The sequence below is a fragment of the Notothenia rossii genome (assembly GCF_949606895.1).
Source record: "Notothenia rossii genome assembly, chromosome: 10".
Taxonomy (NCBI): Eukaryota; Metazoa; Chordata; class Actinopteri; order Perciformes; family Nototheniidae; genus Notothenia; species Notothenia rossii.
This window is the reverse complement of record NC_136908.1, coordinates 6377355-6400624: the sequence shown is the minus strand read 5'-3', so window position 1 is coordinate 6400624 and position 23270 is coordinate 6377355. Positions and strand designations below refer to the sequence as shown.

Genomic DNA, 23270 nt, shown 5'->3' with positions numbered 1-23270 from the left:
TGTGAATGTATGCAAAAACGTATGGCATATAGCTGTCTACATTTACCAAACAAGAAAAGAAGAACAAGTTGTCACATTTAAAAACAACATAAATGCAGAATAGTTATTTGGTAGCAATGTTGAACTGGTCATTCAACTTTATGCTCCAAAGTTAGACAAACATGTTAACCCCTTATTGATTTTCTACTGTTTATCTTTTTCCTCAAAGTGGACCTCATGTTTATCAGTTTCTCAACTGCTGCTGGGAAATGGTGTGTATGTGGTTGTGTTCGTACATGTGTACAGAAAGACTACGAGAGGTGAGGTGGCGGTGGGGCAGTGAGAGGATTAAAAGAGGGTGCTGCACAGCGACACTTCACTGACAGCGGATCAGGATCAGGTAGGAGGATGAGGAAGACTCTGCTGTGGCTGCTGGCCTCTCTGGCCTTCGTCTCCCTGACTTCTCGTGCTGATGGAGCTCCATTGTAAGTAGACATGTCGTACCTTTACTCACTTCAGCTCTGCTGGAATAATTTCTCAGAAAACAACGATATATATCTTCCTGTTATACACATTGTTATTGGTTTAGCTGTAATGGGAGCAACAATTGTTGGTCGCTACATTCATATTATTCAAAAAGCTTAACTTGTATCTTTGATAATGAGAAGCTACAGTCCACTCTGTGTTACAAAATGCAAGGTCATGTGGTGTTTCAAATGATGCCAATAAGTTGGCCTCATTTTTTGTTTAGAGTTTGCAAAACGATGCAAAATGCCAGACAGAGCAAGGGTCTAGAGATATGATGAAATATTGTGTTGATCCAGTGCTGGATCTTTGTCAATGTAATCAATAGATTACTCATTGTGTGTGCAATCCATGCTGGAGCTCATGATCCACATCTTTTAAAATAGATTTAGTTTTTTTCTGCAGTTTGGGGGAATTGAAACCTAAAGTTAAATGTTCTGTTCCCCCTTACTGTTCCTTTTAATTATTTTCTTACCAATTGGGTTTATTTATTTGACCACTTTAAGCACATACACAAAAGTCATGAATCCAGAGGTTCCCAACCTGGGGGGCGCGCCATCTACCTCTGGACTGTAGAGGAGCAGAATTACAAAGAAGCAAAAGTGGAAATACTTAAGTACCTCAGTATAAGTACAGTACTTAAAGTACATCTACTTAGTTACATTACATTACATTTAGCTGACGCTCTTATCCAAAGCGACTTACAATAAGTGCGTTCGACCGACAAAATACAAACTTGAAGAAAACAGAATCATAAAAGTACATCAGGTTTCATAGAGCCAAACATTTCAAGTGCTACTCAACTGGCTTTAGATCAGCCAGCCCTTTATTAGTATATAAGTGCTTTGTTAATAGTTCTATCGCTCGAAGTGGAGTCTAAAGAGATGAGTTTTCAGTCTGCGCCGGAAGATGTGTAAGCTTTCTGCTGTCCTGATTTCAATGGGGAGCTCATTCCACCATTTTGGAGCCAGGATAGCAAACCCACGTGTTTTTGCTGATGGGAACTTGGGTCCCCCTCGCAGTGCGGGTGCAGCGAGTCGTTTGGCCGATGCAGAGCGGAGTACACGTGCTGGGGTGTACGGTTTAACCGTGTCCTGGATGTAGGAAGGGCCAGATCCATTCACAGCATGGTATGCAAGTACCAGTGTCTTGAAGTGGATTCTAGCAGTTACTGGAAGCCAGTGAAGGGAGCGGAGGAGCGGAGTGGTGTGGGAGAATTTAGGAAGGTTGAAGACCAGACGAGCCGCTGCATTCTGGATGAGCTGCAGAGGTCGGATGGCACATGCAGGTAGACCAGCCAGGAGGGAGTTGCAGTAGTCTAGGCGTGAGATGACGAGAGCCTGGACCAGAACCTGCGCTGATGTCTGGGTCAGCTGGGGACGTATCCTCCTGATGTTGTAAAGAGTGTATCTGCAGCAGCGGGTTGTAGCAGCAATGTTTGCAGTGAAGGACAGTTTGTTATCTAGGGTCACACCCAGATTCCTTGCAGTCTGAGTCGGGGAAACAACAGAGGTGCCGATGTTGATTGTTAGGTCAAGAGTGGGACAATCTTTTCCCGGAAGGAAAAGCAGTTCAGTCTTGTCAAGGTTGAGCTTGAGGTGGTGAGCAGACATCCACTGAGAGATGTCTGCTAGGCAAGCAGAGATGCGTGCGACGACCTGGGTCTCTGAGCGGGAAAAGGACAGAATTAATTGGGTGTCATCAGCTTAGCAGTGGTATGAAAAACCATGCGGGCTAATGACAGATCCGAGCGAGTTTGTGTACAAGGAGAAGAGGAGGGGACCAAGAACAGAGCCCTGAGGGACCCCTGTAGTTAATTGACAAGGGTCGGACTCTGACCCTCTCCAAGTTACCCTGTAGGTGCGGTCTTTGAGGTATGAGGTAAGGAGGGAAAGTGCAGAGCCTGAAACTCCAAGTTCTTGTAGAGTGCGAAGGAGGATCTGATGATTCACCGTGTCGAATGCAGCAGACAGGTCCAGAAGGATGATGACAGAGGAGAGGGAGGCTGCTTTAGCCGTGTGCAGTTCCTCAGTGACAGCAAGGAGGGCAGTTTATGTTGAGTGACCTGCCTTGAAACCAGACTGGTGCGGATCCACAATGTTGTTCTGATGGTGATAACAGAAGAGTTGTTTAAAGACAGCACGTTCAAGTGTTTTAGACAGGAGAGAGACAGGCCTGTAGTTTATAACATCAGACGGGTTGAGAGTGGGTTTCTTTAGGAGAGGGTTTACTCTTGCCTCCTTGAGACTGTTTGGAAAGTGACCAGAAGTTAGAGAAGTGTTGACGAAATGGGTGAGAAATGGTAGAATATCAGGAGCGATAGTCTGAAGGAGGTTTGAAGGGATAGGGTCCAGAGGACAGGTGGTAGGACGGGCAGAGTTAATGAGGGTAAGAACCTCACTTGGAGAGAGAGGGGAGAAGGAGGTCGGTGTGTGGGTGAAAGGAGGGTCTGGTGACCCAGTGGTGAGTAAAGTGGAGTCAGAAAAAGAAGAGTGAATATCATCAACCTTTTTTTCAAATTGGTTAACAAAGTCACTTGACAGATGGGAGGAGGGGGAAGGGGCGTTGGGGGGGTCCAAGAGGGTGGAGAAGATGGAAAATAGTTTTTTGGGATTGGAATAGGAAGATTGGATCTTATCTTGAAAGAAAGTGCTTTTTGTCTGAGAGATGGAAGCAGAGAAAGAGGAGAGGAGAGCCTGATAGGTTAGGAGGTCGTCATGGTGATTGGATTTCCACCGTTTCCACTCTGCTGCCCGAAGGATGGTTCTATTAGCACGCAGTGCGTCATTTAGCCAGGGAGCAGGAGGGGACTGACGAGCCGGCCGAGATGAGACAGGACAGAGAGAGTCCAGAGAGGATGAGAGAGTAGAGAGGAGAGTTTCTGCAGCAGAGTTAGGAGGCAGGAGTTGGAACGAATCAGAGGAAGGGAGGGCTGAGAGCACCGATGAGGCAAAGGTAGAAGGGGAGAGGGAACGAAGGTTACGGCGGACAGGGGCAGAATTAGAAGAGATTAGTTTGTTATGTTTGGAAAGGGGTAGAGAGAATGAAATGAAGAAGTGATCGGAGGTGTGGAGCGGGTTTACAGAGAGGATAGAAGTAGTGCAGTTCCTTGAGAATATGAGATCAAGGACATTGCCAGCGTTATGAGTTGGTGGGGATGGAGACAGTGAGAAAGCAAAGGTGGTTAAAACAGATGTTAGTTCAGATATCTTCCCTGTCTGGAGGTTGAAGTCTCCGAGAAGTACAGCGGGAGGGCCAGTTTCAGGGATGTGTGAGAGGAGATGATCTAACTCCTCCAAGAAGTCCCCCAAGGCGCCTGGTGGACGGTAGAGAACAACAATGGTTAATTGTATAGGATGGGTTACTGTGACGGCATGGAATTCAAAGGTGGAAGGAGTGAAGTTAGGTAGCTTGAAGAGGGAAAAGCTCCAGTTGGGAGAGAGCAGGAGACCAGTGCCACCTCCTCTGCCAGAGGGTCTGGGTGTGTGGGTGAAGGAATATGCTGTGGAGAGAGCTGCTGGGGTGGATGTGTTGGAAGGAGTAATCCAGGTCTCAGTGAGAGCAAGGAAATCCAGAGACTGCAGGGAAGCGTATCCAGAGATGAAGTCAGCCTTAGGAACAGCTGACTGGCAGTTCCACAGGCCCCCTGAAACTAGATGTTGGATCTCAGTGGAGCTTGTGGGATAGACGAGAGCTGGGCAGTTATATCGATTAGGAGATACACGGGTCAGTGATAATTGCGAGAAGACACATAAACAGGAATGGAGCAAAATACACATGATTATAGCATGAGGGGCTAGAAATCCAAATAAAATAAAACACCAGCGATACTTAGCTCAATCAAAGTAGGATTTGCCTCCTCTTTGCCTCCCTCGTGACTCCCGCAGGACTCTAATGTCTTTGTCAGTCTTCGTCTGTCTGACGCTCCAGGAAAGTGCTACCTAAAATGGACACCTGATTGCTGAGTTCTCACAGCTGTGGGGCCACGCCCCTTTAATTAGTTAACTCTCTGCAGCTGGTGGCCCTCAAAAGGAAATCTAGACTGGCTCCCTCCTGAGTTGTTATTGTATTTTCAGTGTCACAATGGTTTTCCAATTAAATTAAACCCTAAGTTATAAAGTTATGAGTTTAACCCTTAATACAGTTACACCTACTCCATAAAGCTCTTAGTATTCTACAAATGTTTAAATCAAAGTTAACCCTAGCAGTCAGTTAGTTCAGTTTGAAGGTTTCAGTCAAATTACTTGTCCCAAGTTTCTGCCTGACAGATACTGTAGCGGTTTTGAGATTTAAAATCACAATTTCAGTCAGATCAACTACAGAGCATTTATACAGAGTACACACACTGAAACAGAGAAGTCTAAAAACAGAATGTTACTCACACAATAGTTACTATCACCACTGCAGGTACGTTATGTGTGCTAGCAGCCCATAATCCACACTATATATAACATGAATCAATGTGAATTCTGTTTCTAATTTTTTGTTTGTTTTTCCACTAAAAAAGAACAAAAATAACCTATAAAAATACCGTTAAAGAACCGGATCAATAAGCAGTACTTGTAATTGTTTCAATTAGGCCTCGTTGTTTCACAGTGGCACAGGATCTACTGCCAATACAATTATTTTCGTTCATGTTCAATCCATAATAAAATATAAAATTATAGTTGGATCTTTTTGTCTCGTTATTAATAGCAGAGAAAATGTAATGTTTGTACAACTATATACAATTAATTCTATCAATCTCGTTGGGAACCGGATTAGGGGGGGGCTCGAAAATATTTCCAATTACACAAGGGGCCTGACTGAAAAAGATCGGGAACCACTGCAGTATCCCATATATTTATTTGTTTGCTCACTATTTCCAAAACACATGAATATTCTTTTAAACGTTATTATTTGAAACACTTCAAACCCGTCCTGTGAATGGAAATAAACCATGGAGGCATTATTAATTCAAGGTGAGTAATTCATAAAAAAAAAAGGTTGTTTTGTGTGTGAACTGAAGTAATATTTTGAACTCTTTTTTTTCAGTACATCCAAAACAGCATGTGGTTCTTTCTGCTCGCTGAGATCCCATTAATATATATCTTCTTTTCCGCCCCTGCTTTGCAGGGAGGTGATGTCTGCCCCCAACTTGTTGAGGGTAGGAACAGCCGAAAACATTTTTGTGGAGTGTCAAGACTGCACAGGTGCAGACAAAAGGGTGGACATCCATGTGTGGAACCATCCGACCAAAGAAAAAAGGCTGGCAACTGCATCTGTGACGCTTACCAGTACAGATAACTTCCAGGCGCTGGTACAGATAATGGTAAATTATGCGCTATAACGCGGTTGCATTTTCTAAGATGATCTATTAATTAAAAAAATGCACATCATGTACACACCCTGCTCCTAATGCACTGTTTCTATTTCTTCATAATGATTCAGATCCCTACTGGAGACTTCAGTAAGGATCCCAGCATTAAGCAGTATGTGTATCTGCAAGCTCAGTTCCCTGACCGACTGCTTGAGAAGGTTGTCCTCGTCTCCTTTCAGTCTGGGTATATCTTCATCCAAACTGACAAGACCCTCTACACCCCCAACAGCAGAGGTGAGTTTATTCATTAATCAATAAATCAAGCAATATTTATCCATTAAGCCCCATATCACAAATTACAAATGTTCCAACAGGGACTGATTAGGAAAATCCCTCTCAATTAATCAGTGAAAAATAAAACGATATGACTTTAAGGTCACCTATTGTGCAAAATCCACTTTTATATGTATTTTATATATAAATATGTGTCCCCTTCGGAAAGTTTCAGGAATAAAGATTTGCTCTCTTTTTGTCCTGATCCAGCATAAAAACTGGTCTGAAAATGAGCTGATCAGATTAAGGGCACTTTTTTACGTCATAATGTATTTTTTGCTTGTGTAACCATTAGCCAATCACCAACCAAGGTAACCCCCCCCCCCCCCCCCTTATCACCTGAATCTCCTCCTAGAGCACCATTGAGTTATTTTTAACCAAATGTCTCTCAGAGGGGCGTGGGGAGGGGCTCCTTATTTTCATCTAAAGTAACAGACAGAAAATCAGCACTTTGGAAACAGGGCTGAAACAGAGGGGATTATGGGATGCTCTCCGAGGGCCTAAGATATTCTACAAAATAATATTTAAAAACATTAAAAATATATATATTTTTAGTTATATTTTTCATTAGTTTTACCAAAAATAACTTGATTTAATTGTATTTAAAATAACATTTCCAAATAAATAAATCCTTAGAATCTGCCTATTCAGTTTCTGTTTGAATGTGAAGGGTTAAATGAAAGAAGCTCCTTTAGCCGAGTTACTGTGAAGATAGGAGCTGTTGGTGGTCCTGCTGTAAATGGGCCCGCTACAGTAACTGAACGAGAGAGTAATGTCAAATGACAGTAGGCTACAATTGACCAATCATACAGTATCTTCCCTCTAAATGGGCTGTGAAGCTTTTCTTGTTTCCATAGTAACAACAAATTCCTGTCAACAGCGTAAACTCGCCTTCAAAATAAAAGCATGCCAAATTACACTTAAGACATACAACTGTAACGGGAAGTAACAAACACAATGCAATATCCTTTTCAATTTAAAAGAACACAGATTGGGTTATTTACAGGTGTCGTTTTGTGTGGTAGAGGGTCGCTTTCATTGATGCGTTTTGCACCCCGGGCCATTGTTTTGATATTCCGCTGAAGTATACGCTGTGACGTAATAACTTTTTGAGCATTTCTATTACAGTTTAGGAACTGGGGTAGTAACTATAGTAACGCAGTGTAGGCGGAGCCGTGACGTCATCTTCAATGAGAACCCCAGAAAAACAACACTTTAGCTGTTAGCCCTCAGAGCTCACTGCTCCTCATATCTGTTCAGAAAACTAGATAAAAGTTCAACAAGTACAAACCACAGACTGTCTGTGTCATGGCGAGTACAGTCGCTGGTTTATTTATGTCTGTAGGCCGTTGTTGTGAGTGTGGACGGTCGGAGCATACACTGCGTTAGCTTAGCCGATCTCCATTTAGAAAACACGCATTTTAAAAGGTTTTTCGCCTGCTGTCTGTCTGCAGACTTGTCAAAACATTAATTCATGTTTTTTACTAACTGGTATCAGTATTTTGTTACTTAGGCATCATCTTGAAACGTGTATTACAATTAAATCACGGTCAAATATGTTCATTTTGTTGTAGTTGTAGCCCCCTTGCCAGCGATTCTCTCTCTAGTTTAGCATACTCAGCCCGACTCAGCCTGGTTGTTCCTGGCCCAAGAACCACGATTTTATGGGGCCAGAAAAACTGTGAATTAGGACCCGCTAGCCGGTACTAGGTCAAGTGGAAACGCAACCAAAAACGGGCCGCTGACATCACAGCTCTCCTCGTTTTAGTGGAAACGCGCCATAAGCCTATAGCAGCATGACTAGGGGCTGGTCCAAAGTAAGTCTAACCCTAACCCTAACCCTAACCCTAACCTAACCCTCTGACTAGGGGCTGGTCCAAAGTAAGTCTAACCCTAACCTAACCCTCTGACTAGGGGCTGGTCCAAAGTAAGCCTGAGCCAGCCCCAACTATAAGCTTTATCAAAAAGTAAAGTCTTAAGTCCACTCTTTTTCTATGTCAGTTCATTACAGGATGTTTGCTGTTACTCCCCGTATGGAGCCCGTGGAGAGGGGTGACAACAACCAAGAGGATATTGCCATTGAGATTGTGGTATTGTTTTCCGATTTTTGATAAGCACATATACCAAGGCTCTTTGTATTAGAAATTCTTAATTCCCCGGAAGTTATCAAAATAAAAACACAGCCAACTTTGTGAGTTGTTGGGTTGTGTTCCTTTAGGAACACCTCTCCTATCACTTGCTACCCTCGAGTGCAGTGGTCTCCAACTTTTTTAGGATGAGAGCTACTTTCAAAAAATAAAACAAGTCGTGAGCTACTTTTACTCCTCTTTTTTTTTTCTTTTTTTTTTTGCTTTTGCAGTGTATATATTTAGGACATTTTAACATTATGCTTACCTTTAACCCTTCTGAGCTGTTTTGGGTCTTGTTCTGCCTTTCTACAAACATTTGTTCCGGACAATGGTGTTAACAAATCCGAGAAATTGTGTAGTCTGCTCAAAGTGCACCAGATTGATGTCTTTAACTTCAACATTTAAAAACTAAATTGTCCCGGGGGAGCATGCCCCCCGGGAGTATGTTAGGTCCATCCCCAGATAAAGCAGGTTCACATGGATAGGATACTAGATAAGTTTGCAAGGCATTATGCCTAGAGTTTGCTATGATTGAGGCTTCGTGTATGCATTGCGTAGATTATTTTAATTTTATTTCCCTTTTTTTTGTGTGTATTTTTTACATTTTGGATTTGCTTGGCGAGCTATTGAGGGCTCGCGAGCTTCCGGTAGCTTGCGATCGACGTGTTGGAGACCCCTGCTCTAGTGGTTGATTTGCTTATTAGCCAGCCACTTCCTTAAATTGTAGATAGATATATTTAAGGAGTAGCTGAAATTGAAAAAAGTCTCAATGGAGACAATGACCAAGCTCATGGAGACATGCATTAAATAGGGCGAAGCCTGCGAGCTAGTTCAGGCAGTCAACTCGAGCACCAATGATACATTAACACGTGACGCACCTGGTCCCTCTTACAACCAACCAAACACAATCTCCTAAATTTGCCGCTCTATTTAAGCCGCCAGATCTGCCTGCCTCTGCCTCGCTAATGCTGCTGCTGATTTGTTCACGTGCTACTGCTCACCTGTTTTTTTATATATTGTTATTTGTTAGACCCCTGAAGGCATCATTATACCATTGGATCCAGTCTCTTTGAGATCAGGGATCTACTCTGGAGAATACCGACTCGATGAAATTGTCAGGTTAGTAGTTTATCTTGTTTATGTTGGGTTCTCTACAATGAATTTCCAAGTTGCAAATGTAGTGTTTGAAAAAGAACTAACCAAAATGTCTTGTAAGAAAGACTTCCAAGATGATGAATGTAAGTGAAAAACACTGGATCAGAACGACAAACTGAAAATATAGGGTTGTGAGTATGACTATTTGTTATGTCAACAGAAGAAGTGGATGTTGAGTTTTACTTTCTGCAGGGCCGACCCTGACCAATTTGCTGCCCTAGGCAAGAGTTTAGTAAATAAATGAACAAACTTTTCAGAAGGTCAAAATATCTGTAGGCCTATTATAAATCCTGTTTTGATTGGTCTTATCTAATATTGTACTATTTTGAAATACAGGATTAGTGATTTTCATGATTTATAAGCTGTAATAATCACAATTAAAACAAAAAAGGCTTGAAATATTTCACTTTATTTATAATGAATCTAAGATATATGAATGTTTCATTTTCTGAAATAAATTACGGAAAGAAAGTTCTATGATATCGTCATTTTTTTGAGAAGCACCTGTAGAATCAGCTTTAGCATCTAACCAGATGGCAAAGAAGCAGTTAAGTGCATTGTAATATAGCATATTAAAGATAAAGGCTAAGGTATTCAGTATTTACAGTAATGACGAGCATTTTAACACTGATGTAAACTTTACACTATTGAACATACTTTAGACGGCATAAACTGTAAGGCAATAACATAAAGGCCTACAACTATAAACTAGCGAATACAATTCCTGAAGAAATTGCTAGTGGGAATGCTTTATGCTGAAAAGCTGACGCTAAACTGCTATGCTGAAATGTAATGCGTAAGAAGAAAGTGAATAATTTAGATTGAAATGATACATGAACACTGGGGGCTTGAATGTGTGATGAGAGAAGAAAAGAAAAGAAGAAAAGTAAAAAGGCTTGGAAAAGCAGCAGAATATTTGAACCGCAAACTTTTGAACTAACTTGATGGCGAATGATCTGTCGCCATGCCAACGGCATTTGATGACATCCCTTAATACGCTTAGATGCGTTGATGGCTGCATCGTTACCAAACCTGTGAAGTTTTGGGCTGTTTGGAGTATTTTCACTGAAGTTATGAGAAAACCATGTTTCAAGGCGAGCATTGTGTTGCCATGGCAACGGCATTTGATGAAATCTGAAAACTGTCCTGAAGATGTCTTCACGGCTGGACTGTTAGCACACATGTGAAGTTTGAGCACTTTTTGAAAATGTTCATAGGAGTTACAGCGACATCATGTTTTATGGCGAGGGATGCGTTTCCATGGAAACGGCATATGGTGAGATCTCAGATTTGGCGTAGAGCTGTTGAGGCATGGACTGGTGGTATACAAGTGAAGATTCGGGGACGATTGGACCTTGCCGATTGGACTTACAGCGACATCCTGTTTCATGGCGAGTTGTCTGTCGCCACGGCAACGGCATTTGATGACACCCCATAATACCTTGCTGTCACACTTTGGTACGTGTACCCTGTTTACGATACGATACGATAACACTTTATTGGTCAAATGAAGTCTGAAATTTGACTTGCATCACAGCAGCTCCATGTCCGACATCAACAGACAAGTATCCAGACACAATACATGAAACACAAACAACAAACATTTAACGTAACAGCACAATCAGTGAGAGAGAACATGCTCAAAGAACCTTCAGCGTGCATCTGACCTGGGATCAGCTCTGTGTTCACTGTGAGGATTGACTGATGCACAAAGGAGTGCTTCAGTCTGACTTTATTGAATGGTGGGACCCTGTATCTCCGATTAGATGATAGCAGTTCATATTCACTGGTCAGAACATGGTTTAGAGTCTCTGACAGGGTTGACCAACAATCTTTGAGCAGATTTTTAACAGGTGGAGCAGTTTTGATTTTAAAGCTGCTGACAAACACTTGTACCAGGTAGTATTGCAGTACTGCAGAATAGACATGATCACAGATGTAAAGAACAACAGAAGAATTTCTCTGCTCGCCCCAAAGGACCTGAGACGGCGGAGAAAATAAATTCTTTGTTTTGTCCTTTTGCTCAGATATCCAATGTGATCCTTCCATGACAGCAGGTGGTCAATCATTACACCCAAGTATTTGTATGAAACTCCCTGCTTGATTTCATCTGTATGGATGACCATGGGGACTTTATGGGAGTCAGATGGTGAGCCAAAAATGATTTCCTCAGTTTTCCTGGTGTTGATCTCCAGAGCATTGTTATCAGTCCACTCCACCTCCTGATGTACAGCCTGTTGGTGCAGCTCAGGGTCGTCTCTGTTACTGAGCAGAGATATTATTGCAGTATCATCAGAGTACTTAATGACTTGATGAATTGATTTGGTGTGTTGGTCCGACAATCATCAGTGTAGAGAGTAAAGAGCACAGCTGAACTCACGCAGCCCTGGGGGGGGGGCCTACATTGGTTGTGATGGCAGATGACAGGGTCTTGTTAACCTTCACAAGTTGCTCTCTACTAGTGAGGAAAGCAGCATAGCAGTAAATCAGGTATGGATTTACTTCCATTTTGGCCATTTTTGACACAAAGATGTCTGCTTGTATTGTGTTGAATGCTGATGAGAAGTCTAGGAAGAGGGCTCTTGCATAGGTGTTGCGTTTATCTAAATGTTTAGTGATGATGTGAACCAGAGTGGCCACAGCATCTTCCGTACCGGACCCTTGTTCATAGGCAAATTGGTGTGGATCAAGTTTGTCTTGTGTTGTACTGATAAGAAATCGGAGCAGAATTCTTTCTCGTGATTTCATAATCACTGAGGTGAGGGCTATTGGTCTGTAGTCCTTATGTTCTTTTGGGCATGGAATTTTGGGCAGCGGTTTGATGTGTGAAGTTTTCCATGACAGAGGGATGGTGTGCGTGTCAATAGAAGCCTGAAAGATGGGTTGCCTCCCTGGAGCCAGCTCAGTAGCAAAGTTTTTCAGGATGTGGAACAAGATTGCATTAGCTGCCAAAAATGTGTAATATGACTCAGGTAATAACATCACCAACCAGAAGGGCTACAAATAAACATGGGGCTATTACAACGACCTGCATTGACCACATCTATACTAACAGGCCAGAGCACTGCACTAAAGTGTTGTCACTCACAGTTAGCTTTAGTGATCATAATCTAGTGTATAGTACGCAAGACCAAAATACCTGAAGCTGGCTCCAAGATAAATGATAGAAGGTCTATTAAGGGGTTTAATCAGGAACAATTTGTAGAGGAGGTAAAGAATGTGCAATGGTTTGATGTTTGCCATGAGGGAAACCCAGAAAAAGCACTGGGAGTATTTATGAAGTCTTTCATGGGGATTGCCGATCAGCATGTTCCTATGAGAAAATGGTCTGCCCGGTCAAAGTGTGCACCTCGGTTGAATGACGAGATGAGAAGTTTAATGGAGGGAATACTACATGCAGGAAATCAGTGATTCTACGAATGATGGAAAGAAGTTATGGAAAATATTGAAGAACATAATGGGGAGGAACTCAAACATGCATCCTTCCTTTATAGAAACCGAGGGTACATTCATTACCAAGCCAGCAGATATTGCAAATCATTTTAATGATTATTTTACAAATAAAGTAGATAAGCTGAGGAATGCCATGGGTGCAGTCGAGGACACAGTGTCACATCACATCATTAAAGATCGTATCATGAGGGAAAAGCAGTGCATGTTTGAATTCCACAATGTTACAGAAGAATATGTTGAAAATATGCTTTTACATCTGTCCGATGATACATCTCCTGGGATTGACAACTTGGATGGTAAACTGCGCAAAATGACGGTCAAATACATATCCAACCATTGAGTCACATTTTTTATAAAAGTTTAGAGCAAGGCGTGTTGTACCCCGAGATCTGGAAGGAAGCCAAGGTTATCCCATTACCCAAGGATAAAAGAAAATCCTTTGCTGGTTCCAATAGTCGACCTATAAGTCTCCGCCCAGTGTTAAGTAAATTCATAGAAAAAATAGTATACACCCAAATTCAATACTGCTTTTCAAGTAACAATCTGACAACGAACTACCAACATGCCTGTAGAGATGGTCACTCTACAAGTACAGCACTTGCACAAATGACCGACGACTGGTTAAAGAGCATGGATGATAGGAGGCTTGTAGGAGCTGAGATGTTAGACTTTAGCACAGCTTTCGATGTAATCGATCACAGTCTGCTGCTGAATAAACTCAAATGCTATGGCTTTGGTTCTGTTGCTATGGCTTTGGTTCTGTTGCTATGGCTTTGGTTCTGTTGCTATGTGTTGGATGGAGAGCTACCTGACTAGGAGAAGGCAGCGAGTGTTTTTCAATGAGAGCTTTTCTGAAAGTAAGGTGTTGCAGTGTGGGGTCCCATAGGGGAGTTCGCTTGGGCCTTTGTTGTATTCTATATTCACAAATGACCTTCCTTACGTATTAAATAAGTCCAGTGTAATAATGTATGCTGATGATTCCGCAATGTACAGTACAGCATCAACATGCAGTGAGTTAAACTATCTCCGTCGCTGCCCCCTCCCTCTGGAACTCACTCCCACAACCCATCAGAGACTGCACCGACGTCACCACCTTCAAAAAACTCACAAAAGCTCACCTCTTCAATCTGGCTTTTAATGTGTGATTGTTTTTGTATTATTTGACTTTAACTTTAACTATATATGTATTTGTTGTTCCTTTCTTCTCTTTTCTTTTCTCTTCACTATTATCTGTAAAGCATCTTTGAGCACCTGTAAAAGCGCTAACAAATTAAATCTATTATTATTATTATTATTATTTCTATTATTATCTACTTAAAATAGAGATTAAAGCCATAGCAGACTGGGTCAACAATAACAAACTGGTACTCAACATTGCAAAAACAAAAGCAATGGTGTTCGGATCCAGACATATGTTAAGCAGCAATCCTCAATTAAGCCTGACACTGGCTGGTCAGCCAGTGGAACAGGCAAACGAGACTAAATTGCTTGGCATTGTTCTTGATTCTGGTTTACGGTCGACAAAGCAAATTGACAGTATCGTAACTAAAATGGGAAGGAGCATAGCTGTGGCGAGAAAATTTACAAAGTATGTAACACCAACCACTTTGAAACAAGTCATTCAGTCTCTGGTTTTGTCACATCTTGAGTACTGTCCGGTCATATGGTCATCAGCAGCAAAAACATATTTACAGAAATTACAAATAGCTCAAAACAAGACTGCCAGATTAGCTCTCCACTGTTCGAAGCGCACTCATATTGGAGTTATGCATAGAAACCTATCATGGCTTCCGGTTGAGAAATGTCTGCAATCTCGTGTTATCACTTTTCTAAAAAAATTACAATTTAGCAAAAGACCACTGTATTTTTATGATCAAATAGTTTACACAAGAGACGAGCATGACCATAAGACTAGACAAGCTACATCAGGCCATCTACTGGCACCTAAACCCAGGACACATCTTCTGAAATCTTCTGTGTCTTATAGAGCTATAAAGGAATGGAACTCTTTGCCAAACTACCTTGCTGACATAGAGTCCAGAGCCTCTTTCAAGAAGAGATTGAAGGGCCATCTACTAATGACCATGTACCCTTGTGAGCTGAGAACCCTAATTTAATTTGATCGCATGTTGTTGATGATATTGGTGATGTTGTTAATGATGTCAGGACTTATGTCCTAAATGTTGCTGTATTATTGTTGTATTGTTTTAAGTGTCGGACCCCAGGAAGAGTAGCTTTTGTCGAGAGCAAAAGCTACTGGGGATCTTTAATAAACATAAACATAATAAGCTTAGATGCATTGATGGCTGCATTGTTACCAAACCTGTGAAGTTTTGGGCTGTTTGGAGTATTTTCACTGAAGTTATGAGAGAACCGTGTTTCAAGGCGAGCATTGTGTTGCCATGGTAACGGCATTTGAAGAAATCTCAAAACTGTCCCGTAGATGTCTTCATGGCTGGACTGTTAGCACACATGTGAAGTTTGAGCACTTTTTGAACATTTTCATAGGAGTTATACAATACATGAGGAGGTTACATTACTCTCTCTCTTCTCTTGATCACCCTCTCTCCCTTCTCTCTCTCTTCTCTCTCTCTTCGGCATATGATGATGACACCCCATAATTGACGTAGAGCTGTTGAGGGCAGGACCGTTAACCTTTATCTGAAGTCTGCTGCTCTGAGCATGTCAGTTGGAGTGATGACATCATCGTGTTCCATGGCACAGCTGTTTATAGTTGAGCTAACGAGGCGTCCAGAGATCAGAGGTTTCCATTGTTCTGAATGAGAGATAAACCTCTTACATGTGAACGTTTTGTGGAAGAACCGTAACAGATATCTGTGAAATTTCAAAACGTGAAGCATCTCAAGGAAGTTGAGTATCTGAAGTGTAATTTTTGGCTGTTTAACTAAAGGTGTGCGGCTGCTACCGTGAGGAAATATCAGCCTGAAATTACCATGGGCTTTAATGGAGGCATGTTGAAAGTTTTTGTCACTTAATGCCCTCAAGAGGCATTTTGTTTAATTATTTTTTGCTTAATTATTTGTCATTTTTCAAGCTACGAGATGTTTTCCTACATTTGTCATGAAAAATGATGTCTCAGGAATGTAGGGTTTGTGAATTATGGCAGTTTAAAAAAAATATATGAAGGCAAATTTCAAGATTTCCTCCACTCTACAGTAGCTGTGACATCATGCACTCTAGTTAATGTTAAAATCTGAAGAAAACCTCTTTAACAAGGTCTGAACAATGTTTAATATCTCTAAAAGTAAGAATCAGATTTAAAAGTTGTGTTACACGAATAATGTCAGAAAGATGTGTAATATTTTAAAGTTGGAATGAGGTTTCTGAATGAAAGTATGGATGAACAGTAAGCAGTTGAAGTCGCATGAAGATTTGTTGAAGTCTGAAGAATTTCTCCATTGACTTCCATGGTAAAAATGTGATGAATTATGGGATGTATCTCTGGAATTATGAAAGTTACGAATGAAAAAAGTATATATATAAATACTGATAAACCAACAAGTTTGGATTTCAAATTATACATAATGTGCCTACATGATGAGACAGACTAACAGGATAAACTAGATTGCAAAAAGGGCCATCTTTGCTTTGAATGCTAAATCTACTATAGAGATCATGCAATTTAAACTTTTACATTTCACATCTGAATGTACTAAAGTAGCACATTTACTTTCTGGCTGAAATGATTAAGGATTGATAGCACAGTCTTCTTGTAGTCATTATATTTTCATCTCACAATAGTTAATTGATTAATTTCTTTATCTATTACAATCCAAACGTAACTGTAATTGTAAATGGACAGATTCAACAGAAATAGGCCAACATTTTTTCCCTATGAACTGTACAGTCAAACGAATTCGCGGAAAAATACACAATACTTTTACTTCCTACTACGGTACTAACCTGAACACGTTTCATTTTAGACCTTTAAAGTATTTCTGTGGTGACTGCTCTCTGTAGGGCACAAATAATTATTTTCAGCAGCACATTTTTATATATTTCATTTTCATTCTAATAATGTTTTAAAGATACGTTTTAATCTGATGTTCGTGTAACTTTTTTAGGATGTTTATTATTTCAAATAATGTTCCTATAAGGTTTAAGGTTAACTAAGACATAACGTTTTAACTGCACAATACAATTAAACACATTAAAGATGTTCTTTATAAAATGTTCCCTCAATGTTAAATGATAACAAATAAACAACATTCTCCAAGCTAAATTCTGAAAATGTTTTCAGGATGTTATTGAGGCCCGAGATGACAGAAACTGTTTTATAAAATGTTCCTTTAATGTGATATGTTAACAAAGGTGGAACATTTTGCCTGCAACATTCTAAGGATGTGTTTTGGACGTTGTTGGGGTAACACATTAAAGATGATCTTTATAAAACGTTCCCTCAATGTTACATGATAACGAATGAAGAACATTCTCGAAGCAACATTCTGAATGTTTTCAGGATGTTATTCTTTTTTTATAAAACGTTCCTGTGATGGAAAATATTAACACGATCATGGTCAACGTCAGATTTATTTCTAGAGCAATTTAAAAAACAAACTTGTTGCTTTTGTTTGAAAAGGATGTTTTAAAAAAAAGATGATGTCACCATATTTTCCGTATGGTTCCCAGAATGTTCTTCTGAAAGGTAGGATAATGTTCTTTAAAAACATTCTTGAAATGTTTGGTGATAACCTTCTTAAGATGTTTTTGATAACGTTCTTAAGATGTTTTTGATAACCTTCTTAAGATGTTTTTGATAACCTTCTTAAGATGTTTTTGATAACATTGTTAGAACATTATGCCCTACTGTTCTTAAAACGTTTTCTGCGGGACATTTTAGTTTGGTTCCCAGAATGTTCTTCTGAAAGGTAGGATAACGTTCTCTAAAAACATTCTTAAAATGTTTGGTGATAACCTTAAGATGTTTTTGATAACATTCTTAAGATGTGTTTGATAACATTGTTAGAGCATTATGCCCTACCGTTCTTAAAACGTTTTCAGCGGGACGTTTTATTTTGGTTCCCAGAATGTTCTTCTGAAAGGTAGGATAACGTTCTCTAAAAACATTCCTAAAATGTTTGTTGATAACCTTCTTAAGATGTTTTTGATAACATTGTTAGAACATTATGCCCTACCGTTCTTAAAACGTTTTCAAAGGGACGTTTTATTTAGGTTCCCAGAATGTTATTCTGAAAGGTAGGATAACGTTCTTTCAAAACATTCTTAACATTTTTGGATTAAAAATGAATTAAAACGTCCATTTAAAAACGTTTTAAGAATAGTAGGGCATAATGTTCGAACAATGTTATCAAAAACATTTGAAGAATGTCATCACAAAATATTTTAAGAATGTTTTTAGAGAACGTTATCCTACCTTTCAGAAGAACATTCTGGGAACCAAAATAAAACGTTCGCTGAAAACGTTCTAAGAACAGTAGGGCATAATGCTCTAACAATGTTATCAAACACATCTTAAGAAGGTTATCAAAAACATCTTAAGAAGGTTATCACCAAACATTTTAGGATTTTTTTTAGAGAACGTTATCCTACCTTTCAGAAGAACATTCTGGGAACCAAAATAAAACGTCCAGCTGAAAACCTTTTAAGAATCGTAGGGCATAATGTTCGAACAATGTTATCAAAAAGATCTTAAGAAGGTTATCAAAAACATCTTAAGAAAGTTCTCAGAATGTTTTTAGAACCAAAAATGTCTAGCTGGGTTGTCACTTCTCTAAATTTGTATTTAAACGTTGTGTGTTTCTATGTTTAGTCTCGGACTGTGGAAGATCGTCACAAAGTTCTGGAGCAACCCACAGCAGAAATTTCAAGCAGAGTTTGAGGTCAAAGAATATGGTGAGTCTCCCATTACAGTTACATCTAACACTGCACTGTAACTCTTATTCATGTATTTTATACCTGTGTTATCCTGTGTTATTATCTTTTTTTGATCCTGTTTTTGTTTTCCGCTACACTATTTCTTAATGCTCTTAATGTTTTTCATTTTTGTAAAGAACTTGACTTGCCTTTTGTTGAAAGGTGCTATATATCTTGTCTTGGATTTAATTGGTAAAACCATAAATATCATTTTTCAGTGCTTCCCCGTATTGAGGTTAAACTGAATCCTACGAGCTCTTTCTTCTACGTGGACGACCAAGAGCTCACAGTCAACATTAAAGCCACGTAAGAGAAAGTTCTTGTTTTGTGGCTTTAGAGACTGTTTGATTGGTGGATTGATTGTAGGAATGAATGCAGGTTGCTGTTTAGAGCTTTGGTTGACGCTCTTGCTCTTTTAGTTTATTTTACCGTTTGTTTTTACTTTATTTAAAATAACTCTGTTTTGATTTATACTATTCCGTCTCTTTGATTTAGGTATTTGTTTGGTCAAGAGGTGAATGGGATGGCCTACGTTGTGTTTGGGGTCATACATGATGGTCAAAAGAGGAGCTTTCCCAGTTCTCTTCAGAGAGTGCAGGTGAGCACATTCTACACTTACTGTATTTTACATGTGTTTTGGAAGAGTCTAATACTCACAAAATGTGTAGGATTTTTCCTCCAACTCCAAGATCGACAGTTAATTCACTTAATATGTTGCATTCACAGATATTATGTATTCAGCGTGTTGAAAATGTATCACAATGGCAAAAATGGTGGTGACAAAACACATTATTGTGATGATGTTTTAATTGAGAGACCCTTAGCAGCAGGAAATTACATTTTCTACGTTGAAACCCAGAATTTACAAGTTCAGTAAAGTACGATCAACCGTTCACTGTAACACTATACTACTATGTTACATTAGATTGAGAGAGGTGTTGGAGCTGTTACGCTGAGGAGAGAGCACATCACAACGACCTTCGGAAACATTGAAGAACTGGTGACGGAATCCATATTTGTAGCTGTCAGTGTGCTAACGGAGAACGGTAAGAAAGAGACTAAGACTATTCCCAAATAAGACGGACAGAGTTGGAAAACATAAATATATAAAGATAGGATATGTTTTTTCAATTTATATTTGAGTGTTGTACGTCTTTTAAAAAATTGACCTTGAGTCTCTATAATAAACCTGATGATGATGTATCCACTTGAAAGTGACCACATTGAAAGATATAATTACATTATAAACAAAATAATCTTTAATCTGTTTTGATTTGATTTGTTTCTGCATCTATTAACAGGTGATGAAATGGTGGAGGCAGAGTTGAGAAATATTCAGATTGTCGAATCACCTTACACCATCCACTTCAAGAAAACTCCCAAATATTTTAAACCAGGAATGACCTTCGAAGTTGTGGTAAAGTACTTGACATTAACTTTATAAAGTACTATAAAAAAGTACATTATAATAACATAAGCAAAAGTATGGCTATATCTCTAATGTATTAAGAACTGCCATCACAGAAAATGTTTCATTGCTGAAAAAAGTGACTATTTTTTTTTGTTATTGTTGAAACGTGGTCGTTGTTCTCAAGTCCAGGAGGAAGTTAAATAAGAGACAATGTAGTCTCGAAAAGGTTGAAATGGGTACTTTGATTAAGTAACGTGGTTTTGAAACAAACAGAGCAATTCAGGAACACAGCGCCATGTTCGTGGGGGGAAGCAGAGAGGGCGAGAAAACTCTGTCTTCTCTGTGGCCGTTTCTCAATCGCGAGGATACTGGCTTGGTAGTCGCATACTTCAAAGTCACTTCCTTCAGAAACGAAGCACATATACTTCCAAGCCACGGCTTCGGAAAACAAAGAAGAATGGAACAGGCTGACAAGTGTGCCACTCTCTCTAACGGTTTCAACATAAACTGTACCGAAAATAAATACCTCACGATGTCTATCTAATTATGATCTTGCTTTACTTTCACGGAACACATTTTTGGTGATAACAAATGCAACAAAGTAACATATTTACCAAAACATGTTCTACGCCACTACATACTTACATTTAAATGTGTGCTGTGCTGCGTCGGGTTCAGCCATTCTCCGCAAGGGTTTTTTAAATTGGTCCGTGCGCAAAGCACTGTGGGGATTTGAAGGACGCGAAGTCTACCCATGTGTAGCCTCGAAATTACCCCCAAACCAAGGACGTGGCCTCGGTGGAATTCCAAGTATGCTGGAGATTGGAACAGTCCTTCGGCGGAACTCGATGACGTAGTATCCTTGAAATATTGGCTTGGAAGCCAGTTTCGTCGTGATTGAGAAACGGACTGTGTGTATCTGTTCCCTAGCTCCTCCTCTCAATGGCGGCTCTGACGAAAGGGGGTCCTCCCGCCTCATGTTCTTCAGTGTCCGATATGACGTAAATCAGAGGATTTAGACGTTGTGTGTTCATTGTATAACTCCACATGCCTTTTCTCCTCACACACTCATTCATGACTTTTTATTTAATGCATTTTAACGGCTGTAATCATTGTTAACGTAAAACCGGAAGTGACGTCATTGTTGACTACGGAGAAGCCTTTCAATAAAGCTTTTCAAAATAAACTGTACATTCATTTAGCAACAACGTTAGCCACGAGCCAATTTAAGATTAGAGTATGTTTAAACTAAGTTACGTCATTCAACATTGATTTTAATTTCTTACATTATGAAACCTATACTTTACTTCTATCTCGCTATATTATATGAAAATAACAGATCATAGCAATTTTTCTGTCATGGATTTTAATTATGATTCCAGAGAAATTGAGAAATGTACCCGTTAAGCTTTTGTTTCACCATAAACAATCTAAGCCATAATGTTTAGTTATTAGGACTTAGTTTTGACCTTTATAAGATGTGGTCTAATAAGACAGTAAAATATCTTTCTGATTGTTGAACTGTTTTTGTCGGTGTTGGCAGGTCGAAGTTGTGAATCCTGACAACACTCCGGCACAAGGTGTTGCTGTTGTGGTTGAACCAGGCACCGTGATTGGCTTCACCGCAAACAATGGCATGGCAAGGCTAACAATCAATACAAGGGACCCACAGCTAACGATCACTGTAAGTCTCTTAAAAATTCATACAGGCACCACAGGCCGCTTTTCAAATGTAAGCTTTTAACATTTTTGAAATTCATTTTTTAAGGTGAATTCAAGCAGATGTTTTTGTTTCTTTATAGCTCATTGCTTTACTTCCGCTTCTTGCACATTTAATTGGCGGTATGTAAATGGTGAAGCTTATCTTCATCGTAGCCATGATAAAGATGGAATAGGAAAGACTCATGTCTTTTTCAGTAATATTTATTTAACCATGTGTATGCTTATGTGTTTCTTTAATTTCAGGCAAAGACGAATAATCCTCATATTTCATTGAGCAGACAAGCATCAGCCACCATGAAAGCTCTCCCATATATTACCAAAAGCAAAAACTATATCCACATAAGTAAGAGACCAGGGTTGGGAATCTTTTTGTATACCACTTTGGTATATTTGTAACATTTAATTTTTTGAATCACGGTTTGATTCTAAATTGATCCTCAATCAACTGCATAGAGGTGCTAATTTAGAAATAGATCCAATCAGCCTTTCGCTTATTATGGCTGTTTGGCAAATTACGGTGTGAAAGTAGAGTGAAGCGTGTATGAAATGATTTGGTTTTATTATTAAAGAAATTATTTAAAGTTTAGGTTGAGGATGCTTTGGACGGTATTGAGCCAAATAGCTAGAACATAATTTGTCTGGAAAAAACATGCTCTTCCTACATTTTTCACTTTTATATAATAAATTAATCTACGACTCTCTTGCCCTAGAATAACTGTCCATCAGAAGAAATGTAAAATATCATTGTTTTATGGGGAGAAAATGTACTGCAATGCTCTACTTTAGAAATACTTGAGATACTGCAATCAAAACATGTCATATTTGCAGGTGTGGATTCAGTTGATGTAGAATTAGGAAATAACCTGAGAATCACCCTCCACCTCAACAGGCGGGAAAGTCATGACTGTGACATCACATACCTGGTGAGAGAGGTTTGAAATCTGTGCATGTGAGGTTAAACTACCCTTATTGTTGTGTCCATCAAGTTGTGTAGTGCAGTATACACGCTCATGTGCAATACGTGCTGATATATAAGTCTGTGTCCCTCTAGATCATGAGCAGAGGTCAGCTGGTGCTAAAAGGCCGATACAAGACAGGAGGTCAAGTACTGATCTCCCTGATGGTTTCCATTACCAAAGACATGCTGCCATCGTTCCGCATCATAGCCTATTACCACACAAATGGGAATGAAGTGGTATCAGACTCTGTTTGGGTGGATGTAAAAGACTCCTGCGTGGGCTCAGTGAGAGACGCAATACAAAACACACACAAGCTGATTTATTTATTACTGTATTCATCTGACATTTTCTAATGTAAGCGACTGGTTGAACAAATCCAAACTGTATGTGTAATTCATTGACCTCACCTT

At 39.7% G+C, this 23270-nt stretch overlaps 1 protein-coding gene across 1 annotated transcript in view; it reads left to right on the top strand.

The window, feature by feature from the left end:
- Positions 1-241: 241 nt before the first annotated feature.
- Positions 242-23270, top strand: part of LOC307022195 (complement C3-like) — a 48698-nt gene continuing 25669 nt past the window's right edge. Inside the window, exons 1-14 of the mRNA XM_079654852.1 lie at positions 242-464; positions 5620-5815; positions 5935-6097; positions 8138-8226; positions 9296-9384; positions 18665-18747; positions 18987-19074; positions 19264-19366; positions 19694-19814; positions 20070-20185; positions 21723-21863; positions 22145-22244; positions 22730-22824; positions 22953-23144. Coding sequence (XP_079510978.1) covers positions 388-464; positions 5620-5815; positions 5935-6097; positions 8138-8226; positions 9296-9384; positions 18665-18747; positions 18987-19074; positions 19264-19366; positions 19694-19814; positions 20070-20185; positions 21723-21863; positions 22145-22244; positions 22730-22824; positions 22953-23144 — 1653 coding nt within the window. The 5' untranslated portion in view covers positions 242-387. The remainder of the gene's footprint in view (positions 465-5619; positions 5816-5934; positions 6098-8137; positions 8227-9295; positions 9385-18664; positions 18748-18986; positions 19075-19263; positions 19367-19693; positions 19815-20069; positions 20186-21722; positions 21864-22144; positions 22245-22729; positions 22825-22952; positions 23145-23270) is intronic.